Source organism: Dermacentor albipictus, chromosome 6 (assembly GCF_038994185.2).
Source record: "Dermacentor albipictus isolate Rhodes 1998 colony chromosome 6, USDA_Dalb.pri_finalv2, whole genome shotgun sequence".
Classification (NCBI taxonomy): Eukaryota; Metazoa; Arthropoda; class Arachnida; order Ixodida; family Ixodidae; genus Dermacentor; species Dermacentor albipictus.
The window spans coordinates 121,670,717-121,688,653 of NC_091826.1; the positions used below are offsets into that span (position 1 = coordinate 121,670,717).

General features: G+C 47.7%; 1 protein-coding gene across 1 annotated transcript in view; it reads right to left on the reverse strand.

Moving 5' to 3' along the window:
- Positions 1 to 4,972: 4,972 nt before the first annotated feature.
- The window catches only part of LOC135913798 (salivary peroxidase/catechol oxidase-like), a 223,110-nt gene continuing 210,145 nt past the window's right edge, over positions 4,973 to 17,937 (reverse strand). Inside the window, exons 11-13 of the mRNA XM_065446489.1 lie at positions 14,775 to 14,889; positions 13,293 to 13,413; positions 4,973 to 5,164 (exon numbers count right to left, since the gene is read on the reverse strand). Coding sequence (XP_065302561.1) covers positions 13,329 to 13,413; positions 14,775 to 14,889 — 200 coding nt within the window. The 3' untranslated portion in view covers positions 4,973 to 5,164; positions 13,293 to 13,328. The remainder of the gene's footprint in view (positions 5,165 to 13,292; positions 13,414 to 14,774; positions 14,890 to 17,937) is intronic.

Consider the following 17,937-nt stretch of genomic DNA (forward strand, 5'->3'; position numbering starts at 1 on the left):
GGTGTGTCACCAGATGTCGATGAGCCCCGTGTCTCGCAGGAAGGCTATCAGCAGTCGTTGCGCTCTCTTCCTGAATGCCGCAGGCCCTCCGGGGAAAACAACGTCTTCAAAGGTCCTGTGCGTGAGACCGCTTTTTGCAAGTTGTCGACCATCGCTTTTATTTCTGTGTCAAACTGCGGGCATAGCCAAATGAAATGTTCGATGTCGCCAATGTCACCACAGAAAACACAGAGTGGGGAAGCGCGAAGCCCAGTCTTGAATAACCAAGCTGGGGTATACGCGGAGTCGGTCCTGATGCGGTAGAAAAGCGTCGCTTGTTCGCGTGTAAATCCATGAGTCACACAGGATTCGTGTGGGTTCTTGTACATCTCTCTAAAGTGAAGACGGATTGCACCCTTAGGATTTCGAAAAGCTTTTGGAGCTTTCACTTTTGGGACAGATGTCAGCGCTAGGCGTGCAAGGGCGTCAGCTTCCTCGTTTCCATCAATTCCTCCGTGTGATGGAATCCACTGAAAACTTATCTTAAATCCTTTGCTCGTTAGGTCATCGATCAGTGCCAGAGACTGCCTTGTAAACTTCTCTAGTGGTAGGCCCCGATGTAATCTTTGTAATGCTGACTTGGAATCCGTCAGCACCACGACATCTCGTGCAGGAAACGCCCGTAGTTTCCGCCAAGCCGCAGTGATTGCGGCGCTTTCTACTGTTGTAGAGGAAACTACGCGATCCAGTCGGTCAGACCATGACACATCAAGGGATGGTATGCAGAATGCCGCTGCACAGCTATCTGTTTGTGCGCACACCGAACCGTCTGTGTACACTTGTAGATGGCTTTGAAACACAGTGCTCAAGTGGTCCAGCATAATGAACTTGGCTTCGGCAGTTGAAATGGTGCGTTTCGTCGGTAGGTGGGGTACATTGAGGCTACAGGTAACGTCCGGAAAAGACCATGGCGGGTCAAGGCGACTTCGTTTAGGCCATTCCAATCCTAAAAATCGAAAGGTGTTCAGCACCGCATGGAAATGTGAGCGAGTTCTTGCTCTCAGCCGCCGAAGAAGCGCCGTGCCTGCACGGCGCTTCTTCCCAAATCCAAATCCCCGGAGAAGTAGGGGTAAAGCCAGTCGTCACCCCGTTGCCCCGCAATGTTCATCCTGTGCACAACGCAGGTCGTCGTAAGGCAAGAGCGTCGACGATACTAAAGCAAATCTACGAGGACACGATATAAGCAAGCTTCTTAGACGCTGCCGCGTACCGAGACGGCAAAACTTTTGCGGCTTCCGTCGTAGACACGCTGGGCCAAGCCATCGCGTGTGCCTTGGTCCGGACGACGGACACCGAGGTGGCCGAGCAAGGGCCTCGTCATACAAAACCGTCGGCGAGGCAGAGTGCATAGCGATTCGAAGGCGGCCGTCAGGACTTTCCAGAAAGGCCGGGTAGCCCGGCAGGTAGTTCAAATTCTGAAAGGCGCCAAACGTGGCGACAGCTCCACACACTCCATCCTTAGCCTCCCTGCTCACGTGGGGCGATCGAGGGGATTCCTCTGAACCTCAACGAGTCAGCCCACGAGGCGGTGCGTCACTTTACCGAGCGCGCTACCCTCGGATCGGGCGACTCTTCCGGGGGACGTAGGGACACTCCTATCACGCACGATGAAATTACTAAATTCTTTTATTTAGAGAGAAGAGTTTTCCCGCATTTTCATTGCAAGCTAAGCAGGCCTCAGGCGATCAAACTCCTGCAAACTAACTCGTACCCAAATCCGGCGTCCATTAACAGCACATATCCTGACATTTACTCGCATTGTTCTTGCGGAGCCTGTTGTGAGGCTGCTACTTTGTCTTTTCCCGAAGTTCACCAAGGAAGAGTGGGATACGCTCCTGCGAAGTTTCGTGTTTGAAGACCAAATGCTGGCCGTCCAGCTCGCCCGCGATCGGGCTGGCAGGCTAGACCTGTCGGTCCCATCGTGGGATTAGCCGGGTGCGCGTTTTATCGCGTTTTGGACTCACCAAAGTTTACTCACTCACTCACTCACTCACTCACTCACTCACTCACTCACTCACTCACTCACTCACTCACTCACTCACTCACTCACTCACTCACTCACTCACTCACTCACTCACTCACTCACTCACTCACTCACTGATTTATGTGTTTTCCTTGCTTTTTGTCGCTACTGATGCATATATGCATGGTATTTTCTATCTATCTATCTATCTATCTATCTATCTATCTATCTATCTATCTATCTATCTATCTATCTATCTATCTATCTATCTATCTATCTATCTATCTATCTATCTATCTATCTATCTATCTATCTATCTATCTATCTATCTATCTATCTATCTATCTATCTATCTATCTATCTATCTATCTATCTATCTATCTATCTATCTATCTATCTATCTATCTATCTATCTATCTATCTATCTATCTATCTATCTATCTATCTATCTATCTATCTATCTATCTATCTATCTATCTATCTATCTATCTATCTATCTATCTATCTATCTATCTATCTATCTATCTATCTATCTATCTATCTATCTATCTATCTATCTATCTATCTATCTATCTATCTATCTATCTATCTATCTATCTATCTATCTATCTATCTATCTATCCAACCTTTTACGCCAGCCCAGTGGTCCAAGTTCTTTACGTCTTCGGGCTTCTAGGTATGTCCTCTTGGTCATGATGCCTTCGTTGTTTCGTTGTCGTTGTTGCAGCTTCGTGACCTTACTCTCGTCATGCCGTCGTTGTCACACCTTCTAGGTCAAGATAGTGGCCAAAGTTGTCTAATAGCTCGGGCCACTATGAACGGGCTCGTGGTCGTGATGCCGTCGTGGTCGTTGCAGCGCCGCCATTCCAGCTTCGTCATGCGACACTCGTCATTCCGTCGTCGTCGCACCAGCGTCATCGAGCAGTTCGAATGCGTTCGCTGTCACACCGACACAGTGACGCCACGGTGGTCGTTCAGTCGACGTCACTGCAGCTTCGTGATCTGACTCTCGAAATGCTTCGAAGTTGTGTAATAGCTTGGGCCACTATAGGTACATGTTCGGGGTCGTGATGCCATCGTGGTCGCGTGCACCGTCGTCATTGCACTTTTATCGTCCTAGTCTCGTCATGCTGTTGTCATCAAACTATCGTTTTCACAGAGGTCGTCACGCCATCGTCATTGCGCTATCGTTTTATCATTGTCATCACTTCAGTAACGGCACCTCACTGTCGTCATGCCATCATCGTCATACCGCCTTCATCGCTTCATCTACGCCAGTCGTTCGTGATTCTACTGTAATCATGCTGTCGTCAAGCAATTGTGATCATGCCGCACTTGTGACGCCGCCGTCGCCCGACAGTCGATGTCATGCCTCCACTGTGAGACCATTGTCGTAATGCCGTCGTGATCGTGCCATAATTTTTATTTACACATACTTATACATACAACATATTGTCACTCTAGCGTCGTCGTCCGACTCTTACCATGCCCTCATCATCACGCCATCGTCTTCATTCTGGTTTTATGATGGAATCATCGTCGCGCCATTGTCATCATACACTCATCGTCATCCCATTGTTCTCATTCCGTTGTCACACCGTCCATGTCACAGCGTTATCATCAAACAGTCGCCTTCATGCATTCGTTGTCATACTGTCGTCGGAAGGCGGTCGCTGTCGTTCCAGCGTCATCACTGTAGCTTCGACATACGACTCTCGCCACGCCGTCGTCGTCATGCGCTCGTTTCAGTGTGTTCCTCACTTGGGTATTGTTATCGTGGCATCGTCGTCATACTACGTTCTTCAATCCATCGACGTCATTCCTTGTCCGTAATTCAATTGTAATTACGCAATCGTCATTCAAACATGATTATGCCGTCGTTTTCATGCCATCTTCGTCATTGCGTAGTCGTCACATAGACGCTGCGATGCATTCTTCGTAATACCGCCGTCGTCATACCGTCTTGGTCGTCATTCCCGTTTCTTCATCCGGCTGTTGTCACACGGTCGTCATCCCGCGATCGTTGTTATACGCCTCTGTCGCTCCATCGATATCGCTCCTTGTTTGTCATTCCATCGTCACCCTGTCGGCGTCATACAGTCGTCTTACACTTTACCAGCTCCCTTAGTCAATTCTTAGTGTAGAGTCGCGAGCAAAAGTTTGAAGGCCACGATTTCTTATTTTATTTTTTTTAACTTCAAGCCTAGGTATGCCGGCTGATATCAAATGGTACAGCCTACATGCGTTTGAACAAAGACATACATTGAAACAATTACACGTTACGCCATTGTGCTAAAGGAAATCTGTTTTTTTTTGCTGATGTTATGATCTCTAAACTGCAGTGCTGACTACACATGTGCGTGTCATTCATATCATAAAGATCAAGGTGATAGGCGCTTGGTCTAGGCAAACTGATAAATATAATCGTGCCTCTCAGTTGGGGAATTTGCCTGATTCCAGGGGCACAGAGGTGATGACAATTAGAAGTGCACAGTGGGACTGATGAATAGCTTGAGCATTACTCCTGTAAGCATTTTTTCGGTGCTTTGACGGGTATTGGTTGGTCATGCCTACGGGAGCATGACACTGGAGCTCCACAGCGCAGCTGTAGACTCCACGCTGCGCAATATGTGCGATCTTTTTATCAATGTGACCATCGTGCCTTTCTTCATTACATTAGACATGTTACCTAGTGGCGTGTTAAGTCATCGACGAGGGCCCATTGATGAAAATTCTGGGCCCGCAAACGAATGCCGGAGCCTGAATGGTTTTGTGACGCCGGACGCACATGACAGTGGCGGGGATATAAAATAAAGAAAGAAAAATGAAAGAGCACATTCTACTTTGCTGAGACTCGTGAAAGTGAGAGAGATAAGAAAAACAGAGGGAGGAAAAGCAAGTTAACACGTGTGAGTACAACTTGGCTACCCTGTGTTGGGCAAAAGGGAGTGAACGAGGCATGTGAAAGACTGCACTTCTTCTGAGAATGAGCTGTCGGCTTTATTCTCAATTGCTTCGGCTTCCCGACGAGACTGAGGGACGACAGCTTGCTTTGCGCGCTGTCACAGCGCCCATTGGCTGCGTCGCTCGAGGTTGCACCTTGCGTCCAGCGCCGACGCCCGACTTGCCTCGACGGCTGCGGTGAAGGCAGAGGCGATGTGCCTGCAATAAGATAAGTTTCTATTATTTCGTTGTAATTATCTTGCGCTCATGCTTTCTATTATTGCCATAATATGCCCTGTTTGTTCTATATTTATTTCCTCCTTTTTTGTCATACCTTGTTGTGTACTCACGTGAGAACGATCGAGTAGCCGACATCATGTGTTGGGGCCGCTTTCTTTCTATTTACTAATTTTAGTAATTATCATAACATTACCAATCTGCAATGGGAGAAAGTGAGAGAGAACAACTTTATTGTTTGCCCGGGATGGGGTCCAGGGAAGGGGAAGAGGTGGGAGATCCTCTTCTGTCTTCTTCCCACTTTAGGCGGCAGCCAGGAGGCCTTGGGCCCCAGTGGCGTCTTCAGCCATCCCGACGAGTCGGACTCGCACTTCCGGATCGGAGCTGAGCAGAGTGGTCTCCCATTGCTCCACAGACCTGATTTCTAAAGAAGAGTGATCTTTCTGTTGGACGTGACTACGTTTGAGGGGGCACGACCAACCATGTGCTGAAGGTCTGCCCTGCCTTTCGGATTTTGCATTTGGCTGCATACAGTCCTGGGTAACAGCGGCTGTAGGCTACAGGGTTAGGGAAGGTGTTGGTCCGAAGCAAACGCCGTTCCACCGATTGCCACTTAGTTAAATTTCTGTGTGCCACAGGATACTTGGCCCCCGCATCTTTATAATGATCAAGGATGTCCTGACAGGACACCAGCCTGTCCTGCCCGACAGGCGAAACGAGTCAGCGTCAGCGGTGGAAAGGTCGGTGTCGACTCGTTTGGTTACACCTCGAGCCATGCCGTGCGCGTTCTCGTTCCCCCCAGAGGCCAGAGTGGGCCGGCGCCCAGACGATTTGGACCCCCCTGACTCGGTTGCCACGAAAACCGGTCAACAGGATGTTTGAGTGCTTTCGACTACACCCGTCCCCTTGCAAAATTTAGGATGGCCGACTTCGAGTCGCTCACAATGAATTCGTATTTGGAGGATGCCGTCATTGCTAGGGCAATGGACGCCTCCTCCCCATCGATCGAATAAACTTTAATGGCCAACAGAAAAGGCGATCTACCCACCCCCCGACACGCAGGTCAGGGGGCGAGTGCCGCCGCCTCAGATGCAGGCTGGGAGGTCTTGGGTCCCAGCAGCCTCTTCAGCCAGTTGGACGAGCCGGAGCTGGAGCTCAGAGTCCGAGCTGCACAGCAGGGTCTCCCAGGTGTCTCTACTATCTATTTTGTGCGTTCCCCCGGGAGAGTACGGACATTCCCATATTATGTGGTCGAGGGTCCCTCTCGCCCCACAAAGATTACATTTATCGCTCCTGGCCTCGGGGAACATGTGGTTCGCCCTAACCGGGTGCGGATATGTATAAGTTTGTAGTCGTCTCCACGCGACTGCTTGTCTGTTGTTTAATTTTGGGTCTGGCGGGGATACCAGTCTACGAGCCAATCTATAATGCTGCGTGATCTCCCCATATTTTAGCATGCGCTCTCCGCTCCCTCGGTCATCGAGGGGCCCCGTAGCGGCTCGGCGGTAGAGATCTCGAGCCAGCTCGTGGGCCGCCTCGTTGCCGGGGACGGCTTCGTGCGCCGGAGTCCAAATTATTTGAATTTTTCTATCTAGCTTTCTCTGGCCTAGGATTCTGGCCGCTAAGGGCGAGATCCTTCCCTTGCTAAAATTTTGTATGGCAGTTTTGCTGTCACTGATCACAAATTTCGCGTCCGTTCCAGCGCAAGCTATATATATAATGCGATCGCAATTTCCTCGGCAACTTCTATGTTGCGCCCGCGCAGAGTGACAGCGGTCACGGGAATACCCCGGCCGCTGACGGCCGTTGCCACCGTAAAACTGCCGCTACCTCCCGCCGCGTCTACATAGGCCACCTCATGTTCCGGGATATTACCGAATCTAATTTTTAATGCTTCGGCTCGTTTATGCCTCCTGTCTTTGCTATGTTCCGGGTGCATGTTTTTTGGCAGGGGGGGGGATAATCAGATTTTTCTAACTTCCCTATCTACTTCCACCTTTTGGGTGGGGCCTCTGTCCGGATTTATTCCAACTTTGGCCAATATTGCTCTTCCTGTCCTCGTGGTGCTAAGTCTCTCAATTTGAGAGGTTCGCACCGCTTCCGCCAGTTCTGCCCATGTGTTGTGCACTCCTAGAGCCATCAGTCTCTCTGTAGATGTACACATGGGCAGTCCCAGCGCTCGTTTTATGCATTTTCTCATTAGAGAATCAATCTTTTCTCTTTCCACCACTTTCAAATCGAGATATGGCGTTGCATAGCTCACCCGGCTGAATATGTACGCCTGTATTAGTTTAATTAAATTTTTTTCCTTTAGCCCTCGGCCTTTGCTGGCCACCCTCCTCCCCAACTTCCGGCGACGTTGTGAGGATCGTGCCGGACATGACTGAATCGCCTTGTTGAGTTACTATTGCTATGGCCATGGCGTCGCAATCGTCATAATCAGCGGCGTCCACGTAGGCCACGTCCTCACACCTCTCGAATCTTTTCTGCATTGTCTGTGCTCTTGCCCATCTCCGTGCCGCGTTATATAGCAGGTGCATGTTTTTGGTAGTGGCGGAATGTAGATGTTTGTCCTGGTCACCGCTGGAATGTCCGCTGGGATATTCAATTTGGCTCCGGATCGGGATTCGTGATTAATGTTCAGGGATTGTAAAATGTGCCGCCCTGTCCGGCTCTTGGTTAGCCTTTCCAGTTGAGCGATTCTCTGAGCTTCGATAAGCTCGCCTAGAATATTGTAAAGCCCGAGTGTTTCCAACCGTCATTCGAGGCTGTGACGAGTATGCCTAGTGCCTGTTTGAAGGCCTCTCTGATCATGGTGCCTATTTTCTTCTTTTTGTCCCTCCTGAGATTCAGGAACGGGGCGACGTAGAGACGCGGCTCAGGACGAATGCCTGAACGAGGCTAATTAAGGCGGCCGTCTCTCCTTCCGTGGTGCCTTTCGGAGGTCCGCGAGATGAGAGGGGTCGTCTGATATACGCTCTTTTCGAGTGCCCTTATGGTTTTGGTGTTGTACCCGTTAGCCTGTATTCGCAGGCTAAGGACCCTGATGCAGGGTACTGTCGGAATGAGCTGCCTCCTGCTGGTGTAGAGTTGGACTGGCGGCGTTATAGTTGCGTAATTGCACCCCCTCGGGGTAGTTGATAGAGAAGGAGCTCTGATTTTTGCGGAGAGCAACCCAAGCCTCTCGGCTTGACCTACGCCTCCATCACGTGTATACCTCTCTGCAGGACTTCTTGTATGTGTCCGTCGCTTCCCCCCGCCGCCCTGAAGGTAACGTCGTCCACACAGAGACTATAATGCAGGCCCTCTATGTTTCCTAATATTTCAGGGAGACCGAGCCTAGTGACGTTGAAGAGGAAGGGCAACAGGGCCGGGCCTTGGGGCGTGCCCCTGCTCACCAACTGCAACTCGGATGACTCAATCCCCCCGATAGTTAGAACGGCCGTCCGGTTCGTCAAAAATGCTTTCACGTAGTCGTAGGTTCGGAAAACCTTGTAAACCCAGGCGTGGGAGAAAGTGAACAATTTCTTTCGTGTTGCTGGAAGCAAAATAAAATTGCACACGTTATACAGTCTCTCTGCGTATCATTTGATATAGAAACGTTTCAACAAAGAACTTCAAACTTGTTATCGCGTTTAATTTTCTGCTCAAAGCTATCATGCGAAACTGCGGTAACTTATTTTAAGCGATTGCATTTTCTTGGCTCTTTCATCCGTTTCCTCTGTCGATGGTTGGGCTTTCACCGCTGATAACAAAGCGCCGACGCTAATGGTGCGTGCACTGGCGCTACTGAGTGGCGGGCCACGTTCATGACCGAGTAGCAACTATTAGAGTTCTGTCGAGATGCACATGTTGTCCTTCTACATACTACCGTTACAGTTGCGCTGGCTAACGGCTTTGTTCTTCGTGGAATGATGCAATGAAACAACAGACACTATACTAAATGTCCTCACCGCAAGAAATATAGGGTCGTCATGTGCACCATCTCTTTAATGAAGCGAACAGCTTTCCTGAAGAGTTGGGCTATTCTCTTGCATTGACAATTATCGCCGATGCTTTCTGCGTAATTATTTTCCACGTCATAATTACGCTCACAGAAGCTTAAAATTTGCAGTGAGGATACCGAGAAATAAATCTTTCCTGAATTAGCTGCTCTGTTAAACTTCATATTGTCCGCTCTTCGAGTCGGAAAGCGAAGGAACATCGAAGTTGTATAATACTGATAAAGTGCTTCCTCAAGACTAGAAGACGCTGCAAAATGCCGCTCCAATTGTGCGATAAACAAGCAAGCCCGTCGCCACTGAGTGTTTTCATATGTGGAAACGTCCGGTTCCCCATCTGAAGAAACCAAGGTCTGCAAGCTATTGCATTATTTTTGTTGCTGCGCTCTTGCACACTGCTTCGAGCCTGCTTGTGAGCACAGCTGAAGGAACACGTACACTGGGCAAGTTATTCGCTGGAGTGCTCACTCAAGCGGCGGAATATTTATTTATTTTATTTATTTATAGAATACTCCAGGCCTTACTAAGGGCCCTTGGAGGGGTAACAGTTATAAGTTAGAGAGAGAAATTATGCAACAAGTATACAAAACAAAACAAATACAGCAGTATAAATAAAGCAACAAAAATATCGAGTACAAAAGCCAATTACAGCAATTGTTACAGAAATTAGACGAAATAAAATCAAGTACGATGTAAACCAAGTACAGCCGCAACAGGCCAGTAAAACGTCTAGATTACAGCAAAGTTAAGAAAAAATACACTCGTTTAAAAGAAAAAAAAACATGCATAAAACGCACCGACGTAGGAGGAAATACTACAATGTCCTAGAGAACCGGGTATTCGATCGCTCCTGTGCTCAGTAGTGGCGTCAATTGGAGAAGGTCGCATTCGCTTACCGCGAGTGAAAAGAAGAAAAATTTGAAGGCGTTTGCTATTGTTTTGAACGGAGAAAGGGAGCCAGCATGACCAATACTAATTTGGGGACATTCGGGGAAATGTGGGGAAGTTAGGCCAAGAAAGTTTCGCTAAAGGTAACGAACATAATCAAGTGTTGATTAATGACGATGATGATTTTTTATTGCATTCACTTCAAACCGAAGCGCAACAAATGCTCACCATATATAGCCTGCTTGAGCTAATCATGGTTTTCTATGGTCTATAAGTTAGCCTATATCTCAACAATGTTCTTTCTCTTCTTTAAAAATAATATTCCTGTGCCCTATAACATAAAACTATACCAATCTGCCCTATTCCGATCCCCCTGGCGTCAAATTTACGTAACCACCGACGCAAGCATCGGGCGGTAACCCGCAGCGTTGTTTGAGAAGCCCAATCAAACGCGCTCCTCGTTTATAGGAGGTCACTTTCTTTTGCTTTCAAAGCAAGTAGCATTGCCTACATTGGGCAGTTTTTCTTATCTCATTGGCTGAGAGTAGGCGAGGAGCATGCTCAAATGGAGAGAGATTCGATGGGGCCGAGCCAGCACAGTGAAAATAGATAGCCGGGTCAGTAGGGTGGTGCCGGCGTCTGCGATTGGTGCGCTTCCCCTTATTTAGCTTGCGGTGCCTGGTCGAAGATGGCGGCAGAGTGCAACGGAAGGTTAACAATGCCGCTAAAACGGATCCTCAGTAAAGCAGACTTGGCAGAGCGATGTTGTATATGTGCCGAAAGGCCTCGACAACGTTATACGGCCAAGCAAAAATATATATATATATATATATATATATTATTATATGCAAATAAATCCATGCTCCCCAGTAGCTCCGAGTAGCCAGTGCCTACCTTTCTATTCCTTTTGTAACGGGGCAGTCTCCGGCTATTCAGAAAAACTTTCTGTTTTGTTCGGCCTACTAATGCGTCTTTAACGCGTACACGTCAACTTGATGCGTTGAGTTTTCATTGTTTTGTGACGTCGCGTGACAGACAGGTAAAGTGGGCGTAACCGAAAAACGTTTGACCAATAGCAATTGGTCGAACGACGCCTTTTTCGGTAATGGCTAAACAGGCGTCCAATCAGAAATTATTAGTTTTCTTTCGTTATGTCTATTCATGCATAATCAGTGTGCACATACGATACCATATGGGGTGTTCTCGCAGTTTTCGTGACATCGTGTGACAGAGAGGCGCAGTGGGTGATGACAAATTTTTTCACCCATTGTCGAGGGCTGACTGCAGAATTGGAATAGAAAAGTTTGGAATAGCTTTACGTTATAGCGCCGCCTATCATGTACCTTTACCCACGCCTGCAAGGAGCGGAGCTCCATCGATTTATTCGCTGCTTTATGTTTTTATTCGTCGATACTCTAAAACGATCCTTGCTTATCTCAAGCGCTGACCATTTCATGTTCATATCACCTGTGAGCACCAGTACATCTGGAAAGTAGGCTACACCCTTTGTTCATGCTGCCTGAATATCTATCTATTTAAAATGCGCCGAGTCGACCTCTGATTCTATCTGCATAGAAATACACAACTAGCGCCCAATGGTGACTGCGAGTGTAAACAGCCAGATTTTTCACAGAAGCTCCATTTTCAGCGAATAGCTTATTACATGAGCAATTTATTTAAATCTTTAAACGAACATAGATTTAACATGCCCTGCCCCATAGCTCAAGTGAGTGGTACATCATTTTGTGGCCTAGAATATGTTCCGAATGACGTCTCAAGTTTGAGGCATGTGAAGAAAAAATTGAAGTCAGAATTTCGAAGCAATTTTACGCACTGAAACGTGATTCCCGAAGACATTGTGACGTAGAACAGAATATTCCAAGGTTTTAATAACTTCAATGACTCGCTTGTCAGCTCGTCGAAGCTGAACGTCTCGAAATGGCCAAACATCTGTTCCGAAATTGCTATCTTCCTTACAATGTCAGGAAATAGATCTCATATGGTATAAAAATTTGGAGGACGCCTAAGCTTAGCCTTTAAGAGTAGAACATGATAGCGTTCAAAGATCCCTGGCTGTATTTCACGCTTCTCGGCAAGTGCAGCTTATTCAACCGTAATGTTTACCAGGAAACGCTCGCGGCGGATGCTATGCACGAAGCCGGGCTTTCTGGTATAAATGCATCCTCATGCGTGGGCCGCGATGCGGCGGAGGCGAGCACCATCTGGAGCTGTTTCAAGGAAACGGGCGCGTCGCTCCGTGGCCTCCGACATGGTAGCGCGCCAGCGCGCGCAAGTGGCGGACGCCGTGGCTGGTCTATGGATGGTAGATACGCTGGAAAGGAGTTTGTTTGAGTTTTCGCGTAACAGGATTACGTTTTCTCGTATATATAAATTTACAATCCGACGCTAACATATCTGTAGGTTCTGTAGGTTGTGTGTAGGTCGTACGTTGCGTTTTTCTACGTATTTTAGCTTGAGAAACTTGATTATTACAGTAGTTTCCTCGCTCCACATGGAGGGCCTGGGTATGGGTGGTCCGACAATCTTTTTGCCGAAACTATGACCGACGCTGGACGCCGATTTTCTGCGACATGGGGCCCTTAACGCTGTCGCGTTAATATAGCGGCCATTAGCGCACGCTTATTTTAGTCGTGGAGAGGACTTTCCACGAACAGATACCAAACTCGGGGGCAAAATGAACTTGAGGTCGCTGGTTGCGCTTCTGTTCGCGGTACGTACATTTTTTCTTTCACTTTTTTCAGATTATTGACTAATTAATACCAGAGACGCGTAAACTAACACACGTACACTGGCGAAGTCAGGCAAGACGAGCGCCTTCGTGCGAGTGTGCGCGTTCATTTGCGAAACTCTTCTAATGGGTGTCTCCTGCTAGCTGAAGGAGAAGTACTGCAATACGACTAATGACTGACTCTGTACATGGTGCTTTACGTCACTGTTTGCGCAATCGAGGGAATTCGGAATATCAAAGATCACCGGGCGCCGCCTGGTATTGGAGAGGCCGCTCTGTGTAACTATACTAAAGCTTCTCGACGCCCTAAAAACAGCTTAATGACTTTCAGCAATAATCCCGACTCGAGAGCAAGTGGCAGAGACGGTGATCGGAGGCAGCGTTGCAGAATGTCATCAAAAGTCTGTGCAATCCAAAATGCCCACCTGCAACGCGAACGTATCTCTGTGCTTTATAGCTCTAGAGCTCTTACCGGTGCGGGCGACAGCCGATGGACGCAGGGCCCGAACTAGCGGTCCCACCCCATGGCGGACGCCCTCGTCCAGTACCTCAGATCCGTGTCCGGTAGATGGTCACACGGGGTCAGTGGGTTCCTGCATGCATCACCATTTGTGGTCACCTATGTGGCATAGCGAGGAGGACAAATGAAGAGAGGGAGCAGGGAGCTGTCATGATATACTCTCCAAAATGTCAGTTCTCCATGTGATAATGATGAAAAATGGCTAAAGAGAGAGAACGAGAAGAACTTATTTACGCTTATATATTATGTCCTTAACACCAAACCTGCGCCGTTTGCGTCCAGGTCGAGGACTTGTAACAAAGAAATAAGAGCAGGCGTTAAAAGCACCACGAAGTCAACAAAAATATATAATATATTTACTCGTGTAAGGCCTGCACTCCCACTTTAAAGTGCGAAAGTTTGGCAAAAAGAGTTTCACTAACAGTAACGCGCAAACTCATGTGTTGATTAATTCCCGGAAGCCACTACAAGGTGTCAGCTCTTCATATGCTCAAAATTGGTCGGTGACTGTAAAAGAGGTCATAGTCGACCGCCTTTGATTGCCTTCATTTGCATAGTAGTCTGAGCGCAGTTGTAGGCTTCAGTGAGTAGCAAGAAGCGTGCCTCATGTACGGCCAGTATCCGTCAAGAATTTAGGGGAAAAGTCCGGGCTTTACACGAGTAGATACGGTAGTTTGAAAATGCTGGTAATGCGCCACAGATGTCACAAAAGCGGCAGGCACGAGTTACAGTAACTTGTGCCTGCCGTTATCGTTATCATCATCCGCAGTAAGTTGATGTTCCGGAAAGAAAGGAAGCTATGAGGAACTATATCGCCATATCACTAACTGTGGAAAAGCAAAGGAGGAAATGAAACGGGTATAATTTTACATTAGTTCAAACTGCAGTACACTCCTGTTCGAATCCCAGATCAGGGGGTCACCCTGATGTGGGATTCGAACAGGAGTGTACGAGGGGCAGAGATCTACCGATGAGGACTGTTCACGCGTAGCATGCGGAAATTGCGTTGGAACTATTCATCATGTTTTGTTGGCATGTTGCAGTGTCTATTCCGAGGTAGATGAGGACGTAGTTACAAGTCTCCGAGTACTTACTTTTTAAAGACGCTAAAAGAGGGCTGTGCCAACGTAATTACGTAAAGTTAGACAATGCACCAGAATCAAAAGTGGGCAACTACTGTGGGGCAGCGAAATGCCTCCCGGTTTGATGGTTTGCCAGCACGGAATCGCTCGTATTCAAGGCCGAGAATACACGCACGAGGAAAGCAAAAACAACCAGCCTAATGACAACAGCATCTACAGCGTTGCAAAGGGAACGCTCCAAAAGTCCGCGCATCTAGCTACCAATCATCGCCGCGCTCTAGGCAGGAACGGCCCAGACTGTATACGCCCTCGGAGAGTGAACGGTGCTTTAAATGGGGAACGTGTCGCTTACGAGATGGCGTCGGGCCTGAGCAGTGCGTCCCTCTGCACCACCATCCGGTGCGGCTCGTCCGCGTTGGCGCACAGCAGCTTGGCCAGGCTGAACTGCGACACCTGCAGCAGTTGCGCTGGAGGGGCAAAACAGACCACGTCACACCATCTCTGCCTCTCGCGCTTCTCAACAGGAAGAGCGTTCGTCCCAGTGCAAAGCATGTCGCTTCCCCGTTTCACTTATTAAAGAAGGAGGGGGGAGGGGGAGGAGACATTTATTATAATAGGAAAGCGTAGGAGTGGGCCTGAACCAAAGTTCTGGCTAACTAAGGAGACTTAGCTTAGTGTACCCAAGTGGTGGGACGCAAATCGCCAGAACTACAAAAAAAAAAAACGCAAGACCCGTTCATTGCTCACGTTATTCTATGTGAAGTGAAACTTCAGTAAAGCGTTTAATAGTATAATTTACAAATAACGGCGATCAGTACGATTTCGTTCACTTCCATGCAACGAGTTAAATTAAATTATGGGGTTTAACGCGTCAAAACCACTTTCTGGTTATGAGGCACGTCGTGGAAGGACTACGGAAATTTCGACCACCTGGAGTTCTTTAACGTGCACCTAAATCTATGTACACGGGTATTTTCGCATTTCGCCCCCATCGAAATGCGGCCGCCGTGGCCGGGATTCGATCCCGCGACTTCATGCTCAGCAACCCAACGACCATGCAACTAGTAGTCGAGCACACCCCCATGACAAGTAGTGAATGGCTAAATGCAAAATAATGTAAATAAAAGAATTATTGAAATATAATTAACCATTCTATTATGAGCTCCCTGTGCTTTAGATATATCTTGTGCCGATACTACACCATCATGCTTATTGCAGGAATCGTACGTAGTGGGACAAGCCCATTGTATACCTTACCGACACATTGCAATGGGACACTCACGTGAATTTTATACTCCAGGAACTGAGCCGCATAACAGGTATATTACATCGAAATCGATACCTTTTACCAACGCCAGCTAAATGGATCATTTATAATGCACTGTTTGCCTCACATGTAAATTATTGTCATCCTGTATGGGGCACAATCAGCTTCCAATCTTTCTAAAATACTGCTGATGCAAAAAAAAAAAAATATTACGCGCTATCGCAAATGTGCCGTACAACTCACACACTGAAGGTATTTTCACCAAGCACAACATAACAAAAAGTCATCATCTCTACAAACTCTCCTACACATCTACTACTTCCAGGTAAAAGATAGAAGCAGCTTAATTAATACCAAATATAGAAAACTTAAAAGACAATAACCCACATATGACACGCGCAGCCATGAGAAATGGCTCATACCTATTTCGAGAACAAATTACGGCCATCAAATGGTCGCGAACACCTTGCCACGTCTGCTAAATTCTTACCTAGAAGCCGGCATTGACATCCATGCCTTGACACCATCGGAGCTCATGTGTCTGGCGAAAACTACGATTTAAATCACCATGGTACAGTGAAACCACGTGTATTCACAATGAAGGAAATGTAACTACTCCGTTTAATTGATGCGACCCGCTGTTATTAGTTTTTCATTTCTGAAAGTGTTCTTTGCCACCGGTCTGCAATGTGTAAAGGAGGCCAGGGACCACTCAAGCTGTCAATAAGCAGCTTTTACCTTGGCCCCCTCCATTTGCTTGTAAATGGGCCCAAATAAGATTAAATGAAATGAAACGAAATTGTGAAGGAGTAGCTGAGATCCGAGAGGAAAATACTGAGAGGTTAGACAAAGTAGAGTAAAGTAAATCAAAGAATCCGCCAAAAAGAATTCGTCAATTCATTAACAGATCGCTGTGCTCTAGAAAGGCGTGTGAGCCGACAATATATCTGCAGGTTTTATGCAGGAAGGTGCCTTATTTTATTATTTCGCAGAACAGAGCTGGACAAGCCTGGTCGGCATACAAGGATCATATTTTATACCTTCGAGGCTTTATGTAGAAATAGCACGTAGTGGAAAAATGAATTACGAAGACATTCGGCTTTTCCAGTGAACCAGGGGTCCATATACTTTTCGTAGCTGGCGTACATAGAAAGCGTCAGGGAGAAGCCCACCAGCTGCAGGACTGTTAAAATATTTTCATTGGGTGACTGCCGGCTAGCTTCGCGATAATTTCCAAATCTTTCAGCCACCGTCATCGCCTACTCTGGTGCCCGGGACACGCGGGGGTACAAGGGAGCGAACAGGCCAACGCGTTAGCTTGAGGGTGCACCAACAGAGCGACGGCGTTCTCTTCTAACTCCAACCACTCGCATTTCCCTCTCAAAATTCCATCAAGTTAAATGCCAAAGACATCCTTGCTCATCAGCGCGGAGCACACAAAAAATACCCGCTGCCTCACCCACAAGTTAGCGGGGAAGAGGCCGCCGATTGGCACGAAATACCGACTGGGGTATTCCCCCACATAAAATTGCTAAACACCATGTATCCCACTCGCTATAGGGCCAACTGCCCTTGGTGCGGTGGCACACCCACCCTAATACATGTAACCTGGGAGTGCACTAAGCACCCTCATAGGTCTTATATCAATGCCACAATGGAGCAGTGGGAGCCACAGCTCGCCCGTTCCGACTCGACATAACAAAAGTCCTTCATTAACTAGGTCAGCCAGGCGGCAGAGACGAGTGGGGCCCTGGACTGGGGGGTTCCGCCCACCCCTGCCTAAACTATCTTCCTGTCAAATAAAGTTTCTGAAGTTTTTTTTGGGTGAGTTAGTACGATTGCATGGTTGAAACACAAGTGCAAGGAAGGCGAAAACAGACTTCTTGTCTTCTCTTGCGTCTTCGGTTTGCTTATGCTGCTGGTGCAACCAATCTTTCCGCCTTGACAACTGCTTGTCGCTGACAAGAACGGTCGTAGCCTTGCAGCTCACTGCCCCAATTAGCGGCCTCCTTTTCGGACAAACCTTGCATAAGCCAAGTTGTGGCTTTCAAGTTGCGAACTCGACACAAATGCTTCATAATAAATGAGCTGTTTAGTAAAAGGCAATTCGTGGATGTCAAGTGCTTTTTTTTCGTCGTTTTGGGAACTGTTGTAACAGAGAAGCATGCGGTCTGTCCGCTCATCATAGATCACCGGCTGTCGACTAAGAAATATGGGAAGTGGCATTTCGCATATAACGTATCTTGCA